General features: G+C 53.4%; 1 protein-coding gene across 7 annotated transcripts; it reads right to left on the bottom strand.

The window, feature by feature from the left end:
- Positions 1–256: 256 nt before the first annotated feature.
- Positions 257–6,163, bottom strand: Hapln2 (hyaluronan and proteoglycan link protein 2). Of its 7 annotated transcripts, none has more exons than XM_041656053.1 (8): positions 6,018–6,163; positions 5,752–5,827; positions 5,533–5,587; positions 2,711–2,819; positions 2,132–2,376; positions 1,893–1,984; positions 1,597–1,779; positions 257–1,199 (listed from the first exon to the last, which is right to left on the bottom strand). In XM_041656053.1, exons 4-8 carry the CDS (start codon positions 2,774–2,776, stop codon positions 916–918), a joined length of 870 nt encoding a protein of 289 aa, XP_041511987.1. In that variant the 5' UTR covers positions 2,777–2,819; positions 5,533–5,587; positions 5,752–5,827; positions 6,018–6,163; the 3' UTR covers positions 257–915. The 7 variants fall into 7 exon arrangements, with proteins under 7 accessions (XP_041511987.1, XP_041511986.1, XP_041511985.1 ...); XM_041656049.1 differs by having other exon boundaries at positions 261–1,199; positions 1,893–2,009; positions 2,132–2,524; positions 2,711–2,852; XM_041656048.1 differs by having other exon boundaries at positions 261–1,199; positions 1,893–2,009; positions 2,132–2,524; ... (1 more) ...; positions 5,533–5,590; positions 5,718–5,827.
- Positions 6,164–6,915: the final 752 nt, after the last annotated feature.

Consider the following 6,915-nt stretch of genomic DNA (forward strand, 5'->3'; position numbering starts at 1 on the left):
GATGTTGTGGATTCTGGTCCTAGGAGAGCAGCAAGTTCTCTTAACTGCTGAGCTATCCACGGGACTTTACTATTTTTTTTAAATAGAATTGCTTTTTTTAAAAATATTTATTTATTTATTATGTATGCAACATTCTGTCTGTATGCCTGAAGGCCAGAAGAGGGTGCCAGACCTCTTTACAGATAGTTGTGAGCCACCATGTGGTTGCTGGGAATTGAACTCTGGACCTTTGGAAGAGCAGGCAATGCTCTTAACCACTGAGCCATCTCTCCAGCCCCAGGACTTTACTATCTTTAATTGTACACTTTAGCACTCGGGGAACAGAGGTAGACCGATCTGTGTGAATTCAAGGCTAGACTGGTCTACATGGTGACAGAGGACAACCGGGGCTATAATGAGAGACCTTGTCTCAAATTAATTAACTAATTTACTAATCAATTAAGACAGGCCTTGGAAACACTTCTAGGTACACTTAAAGGTGTGCTTAGACCCACCGAATGTCTGTTCTGTAAGGCCTCAGCAGTTTGGGGAGTTTGGAGTGCTTCTGGCAAATTTGAATGAGAAATCTTTGGGTGGCTGGCTAAATCTAACGACAAGCCCCGCTTCTCCTGCGAGGATGGCCAGGCCTGCGAGCTTTCCTCTCCTAGCTCTTGATGGCATCTCGTCACAAACCCTTAATTTTGCTGGGTCACAGAAGCAATTAAACCTCTCCTCTAGATTGTAGATGTGCTGTAGGGGCTTTGTGTCCAGGGCCAGATCCTCTCACATACTCCAAGCCTCCAAGCCCTACAGCTTATCGAACAAAGAAGACGCAATGTTATTTTATTGGTAAGTTAATGCCTGGGACGCCCCTCCGCCCGGGAGCCTGGAGCGCCGCGCTGGCTCTTTCTGTCGCACGTGGCAGGGGCAGTGCTCTCACTTCTCGGCGTAACAGTAGGTTCCGTAGGCCGCCTGCTGGGGCCGGGGGAAACCGAAGCTGCGCACCCCGGGGTCGGGGAGGCCCCCGCAGCGCGGCCGCGGCGTGGTGATGGGGAAGCGAACGCTGCCGTCCGCCAGCCAGCCTCCATCGCACCGATCCAGCCCCGAGAACTTCCAGGCAGCGTAGAGGTGCCCGACCTTGGCTACTACAGCTCCCCGCCGCCGGCACGCCGCGTGGGCTTCAGAGAGCGTCAGTCGCCCGGGCACGAAGAACACCTGGCCTGGGAACGAGAGCGGGTGACCGATTGCCCCAAGCAGCGGGTCTGGAGGGGGACGGGACAGCGAAGCTCGGGAAATGGCAGCAGGAGAACTCTGGCAAAGCGGTGCTTGCGGGAGCCCAGAGGAACGCGGTCTGGGACACTCCAACTCTCCCCGCCCAAATTCTCCTACTCCGCTAGGTTCTCCGCGCTGGGCTCCGGCCCTAGACCCGCCCCCCCCCCACCCGCCCTCCAGGCCCCGCCCGTGCACGACATTGGACGCTGGCCAGCCCCCGCCTGGCTTACAGATCCTGCTTTCACTCGACCGGGCAGAGTCCTGCCTCCTGGCCCAGGCCTGACCACGCCCTTGCTCCAGGATGGAGTCCCCAGACCGGGCACCGCTTGCACACAGCAGGCTCACCTGCCAGCGCCGAAGTGAAGCAGAAGGCGTCGTAGCGGTCACGGCTGCGATCGCGGGGCCCGTAGCTGCGGATGCCTGGCCGCCCATGACCGCCACACGGGGCGCGCGCGTTGAGCACAGGGTAGCGCACCGAGCCCTCCAGCAGCCAGCCGGCGTTGCACCAGTCCAGCCCCTCGGTCCACGCTGGCGGAGGAGGGGGCGGGGAGAAGGGAAGTCACCGGCGCAAGCCAGACTCAAGCAAGCTTGCTGGGACCGGTGTGCAGCCCGGGGCGGTCAGTCGGGGCTCCGGTGCTCACCCTGGTACAGTTGACTATAAGTGGCCAGGCGTCCGTCCTGCTCCTCGCACGCCTGCTTCGCCTCGAAGTAATTGAACTGGTAGCGGCCCCGGCTGGGTTGGTACGGAAATACCACACCTGGTGGGTGGAGAGCTCGGGTAGGGCAGTTGGGTGCGCAGAGGAGCGCCGGCAGGGGAGGCTGGCATAGCTGAGGTGGTCCGCACAGCTAAGGAACAACAGTGCTGGAACAGAAAACTCACCCTCCAGGCGCAGGGTCAGTGCCACGCTCTCGTCCTCGATGCCATTGATGAGCTCGCAGCGATACCGGCCCTCGTCCTCCAGGCGCACGTTCTTGATGACCAGGGAGGCGTCCAGTCGATGCCCCCTCCGCATGCTGGCCCGCCCTCCCAGGTGCCCGTAGCCTCGGGCGTGCAGTCCGTTGGTGATGAGGATTATCGTTTCTCGGAGCTCCCCGGGCTCCACTTTGCTCCAGCGTATCTTGTAGCTGGGAGGCGAGGTGCCCAGGACGCAGGGCAGTGTGGCCGTGGCCCCACGACGAGAGTGAATGACCTCGTGGATGGGGAGCAGAAGGTAGTGGGGACCCGGATGGGGGGCTGAGCAGAGGGGCCACAGTGGCAGGCCTCTTATCCTCCCTGCCCCAAGTGCCCACTCAGACCTAGTCCCCAGAAGCTTTCCTGGGGGCTCATTGGCACCACCCTCACCTTTCCTCACGGATTCTCACTCCCTAGGTGCTTTCAATAGCTGCTCTCTTTAGCCCTCCATCCCCTGAACCCTTTCCCAGTGTCCTGGTTGGGGGCTGGGCTGGGCTAGGCTCTTACCCGGGTTCCCCAGGGCTTGGTGAAAGGTGGTGAATGCCCAGGGGAGAAGGACGCAGCAGAGTGCATGGAGAGGGATCCGACTTGACATGGCGGTGTCAGCAAGCGCCGTCTGCGGGGCACAAACGACAGACACTCCACAGTACTGAAGGAAAAATGGGGAGAGGGGCAGAGATGAGGATCAGCTTCCTGCGTTTGTCCAGGGGAGGTAAGAGGCTGGTGGCGGGTTACCTCAGCTAGGAAACCCTGCCTTAGCATCTCCTCCCGGGTTCCCTCATCCCATCTGCTTCCCAAGCCTGCCTTTGGGATTTGGCTCTCTGAATTCATTTGACAGCGTCGCTTTCTACCCCAGAGTCAAAGTCAGTATGATTTCTCCTGCTTGGAAGAGTGGTTCTCCTCGTGCTTCTGCTATCTTCTTCACACAGTTTCCCGGACTCTGGCTCCAGCCTGCCCGGTGCTGCTAATGTCTATTCCCCAGTCTGACTCTGCACTGGAGTCCAGGCACAATGGACGTAAGAGGCATCAAAACTGGGCCTTATCTCTGGAAAACCTCCCTTCATTCTCCAGTCTGTCTCGCTGTGAGCATGAAGTCTATTGGACCAGACACAGAACTTTTTCCTTATGCCCTTATCACTGGCTAAACTAACTGGGTTGGACAGCAGGGGACTCACACTGGTGGGCCGTGTCCCAAGGGTTTCCCGTTGCAGAACATAAGACTGTAGAATTATGAAACAGTTCAAGTGCGGCAGTCAGTCTGCCTGTGCTGTGGGTCCCTGCCTCCTTCTGTAGTTTCTATGCTTACCACAGTGAACTTTACAAAAAAAGGTGGATTGATGACCCCTTGACTTGTTTTTATTCAGTCACAATTTGGGCTCTTCCATATGCTTTTTTTTCATATATTTATTTTCCTAATAATTTATTTATTTTTATTTTATTTGCATTGGTGTTTTGCCTGCATGTATGTCTATCTGAGGGTGTCAGATCTTGGAGTTACAGACAGCTGTTGACTTCCATGTGGGTGGTAGGAATTGAACCTGGGTCCTCTGGAAGAGCAGTCAGCACTCTTAACCACAGAGCCATCTCTTCAGCCCTCTTCCATATGCTTATTGCATAACCTTAACTGAGAAACAATGCCAGCCTCAGTGTCCTGAATAAAGTGGTAATTGTAGTGTGCTACCTGTGGTGGCTAGTCCTCACGGCAACCTGAATGGATTAGAATTGCCTCTGGGCTTGACTGTGAGGGCAAATTGAGGGTGAGGCCCACCCTTAGTGTGGGTAGCACCACCCCAGGGGCAGGAGCACCAGACAGAATAAAAGGAAAAACCTGTGAGCCTAAATCAGTCTTTCCTAAAGCTGTTTCTGCTGCATATTTCGTTCACAGCAACAATAAGCATAACTAACACAGTGCACTCAGCAGTGAATTAATCAAGGATTTGTAAAAATTAAAACCGTGCCTGGTGGGAAAGAGCTCTAGAGAGTGCAGAGTGGCGCCCCGCTGTGTGTGCATTGTTATGAAGGAGCCTTAAATAATTGAGAGGAGAGATGGGAACAAAGAAGGCCTCCAAGAGTATCTAAAGCACTGGGCTCCAAAGACCAGTTTGTAGCTGGAGAAACAGATTTGTTACATTAAGAGGTTGGCTCAGAGGTTGGGAGCACTTCCAGAGGTCCTGAGTTCAATTTCCAGCAACCACATGGTGGCTCACAACCATCTGTAATGAGATCTGGCGCCCTCTTCTGGCACGCATGCAGACAGAACACTGTACATAATAAATCTTAAAAAGGAACTTTCCATCAGGTGGTAGTAGTGTACACCTTGCACTAGGGAGGTAGAGGCAGATGAATCTCTGAGTTTGAGGCCAACCTAGTCTACAGAGCAAGTGGTAAGATGGCCAGGGCTACCCAGAGAAACCCCATTTCAACACCCTCACAGTCAAAAAAGAAAAAAAACTTTCCAATAGGAACTGGAGATACCTGAGTTTGGTTCCCAGCACCCATGCCAGGCTATTCACGACTGCCTGTAACTCCAGTTCCAGGCGATCTGGCGCCCTCTTCTGGACTCTAGGAGTACCTACTTTCATGAGCACACACACACCCTACCACATACATACACACTAATAATTAAGGAAAAAACAAGAACTTTCTAATAATAAAAATGAAGTGCCATAGTAGCACACCTTTAATCCCAGCACTCAGGAGGCAGAGACAGGTGGATCTCTGTGAGTTCGAGTCTAGCCTGGTATACACAGAGAGTTCTAGGACAGCCAGGCCTACTTAAGAGAGACTTTTCTCAATTAAGACAAAACACTGTGTGGGACAGGAGTTCATATAGGACAACCTGGTAAGTAAAAGTGACCTTTACTTTTGGAAGCTGGTGAGATGGTTCCATGTGTATAGGCGATTACCACCAAGCCTGATGACCTGAGTTCAATTCCTAGCAACCCATGTATTTAAAAGAGAGAACTAGCTCCCACAGTTGTCCTCTGATTCCATTTGCACACCCTGGCACAAGCACACCACACCTGAACACAAAATAATAAAATACAATAAAATGTTTCTAAAATAATGGACCAAGTGTGATGTAGGTTAGCCCACCATCAGCATACTTGAAGTGCAATCTGATCTAGGCACCTTACTATATACTGTGTGTTTATTCTCTGGAGGTTCAGGGAGGCAAAAATAAAGCCACAGGGGCAGTCCCAGAGCTGCGAAGGGAGAGTTTGTTGGGGCTTGAGCTCTTGGCCACTGGTCTAGAGTTCTGTAGTTAAGAGAAGCCCACATATACCATTTCCACACCCCTTGTAGAAAGAAGCCAACACAGTGCCTACCTGAAAAGATGACCTCTCCTCAGAGGAAGGGAGAGGTGCTTATCAGCTTCCTATCCTGCTGAAGAGGGTGCAGTGGAGATGCTGTTGAGGATGCAGGGGTTCGAAGCACCCCAACGGCCTCAGGACTTGGGCATCTGGTCTCTGACTCCTTTGACGCTTTTCCAGGGCTTGTTTCCTGTGCTCACAGAAGCTGGATGCTAGACCTGTTCCCCAGCTCACACTAAGCAGTGGTGACAGGATCAGTGGCTCTTGCTATCTTGGCCAGGTCAGGATGATGGAGGACAGAGCCGATCTCCTAGAAGAAAACAGAGAACAGGCCTGCAACTCCTCCTGTTCTGGGACCAGGGGTGGGACAGACCCCGCAAGTGCACGAGTGTTGGTCCAGGCGGGGAGCGAACGAGCCCTAAGTGTGAATCCAGCTCTGCATTTCCATATGGGCCTCATCCGAACAAAAAAACTGCTCCTCCCTCCACCAAAGCCCTCACCTGTGCCCTCCGTGCCAGGCTACATATGGCCTTTTGGAAGAGACTGTCAAAGTGGGAATCAGACTTTCAGAACGTCCAGCTGCTTCAGGGCCCTGAGCCTTTCTGTCTGTCCTTTCGTTTTCTGTTCCCACCCCAAGGAGAACACAATTTCCCATTGTCTCTGTCTTTCCCCTATTGTTGGGTAACAGGGCTCTTTTATTCACCCCTTGGGTAATGGCATGGAAATGTCACCAGCTGGGGATACGGGATGTGGGATGCAGGACAGGCTGGCACAAAGCACCGGAAAAAGGCCAGGGTGGGTGGTTAGCTCTGAGCAGAGACTAACATCCAAGGAGGATATAGGGGATGGCTGAAATGAGGCACCCTCAGAACTCCAAACTCCGGCATTGTCAGGAAAGTATACGTGATGGGGACCACCTCCGACATTGTCAGGAGAGTATACGTGATGGGGACCACATCCGACATTGTCAGGAGAGTATACGTGATGGGGACCACCTCCGACATTGTCAGGAGAGTATACGTGATGGGGACCACATCCGACATTGTCAGGTGAGTATACGTGATGGGGGACCACCTCCGACATTGTCAGGAGAGTATACGTGATGGGGGACCACCTCCGACATTGTCAGGTGAGTATACGTGATGGGGGACCACCTCCAACATTGTCAGGAGAGTATACGTGATGGGGGACCACCTCATCTGCTCCTGGGAAGGCACGCGCGACTCTTAGCAAGGTGGAACTGTGGAAGCTCCCTGGTGTTTTTCTTATTACTGTAGAGGTACGAGTGTCTCTTTGGATGTGTGGCAATGCCCGTCTGTTTGCCCACAGTGCCCACAGTGCCCTAAAAGGCCAGGAGAGGGCATCACTGTGTGAACCACAACTTGGGTGCTGAGAATG

Source organism: Microtus oregoni, unplaced genomic scaffold (assembly GCF_018167655.1).
Source record: "Microtus oregoni isolate MIOR12 unplaced genomic scaffold, Mior012 000007F_ref0000211, whole genome shotgun sequence".
NCBI classification, from domain to species: Eukaryota; Metazoa; Chordata; class Mammalia; order Rodentia; family Cricetidae; genus Microtus; species Microtus oregoni.

Bases quoted from the DNA above. Each gene is read 5' to 3' on its own strand.
- Hapln2 (XM_041656049.1), bottom strand. From the start codon at position 2,798: ATGTCAAGTCGGATCCCTCTCCATGCACTCTGCTGCGTCCTTCTCCCC. The intron at 2,525-2,710 runs GTAAGAGCCTAG...CACTTGGGGCAG, and splicing joins CCAAGCCCTGGGGAACCCGG to GGAGGATAAGAGGCCTGCCA. The intron at 2,010-2,131 runs GTGAGTTTTCTG...TCCACCCACCAG, and splicing joins ACTGACCCTGCGCCTGGAGG to GTGTGGTATTTCCGTACCAA.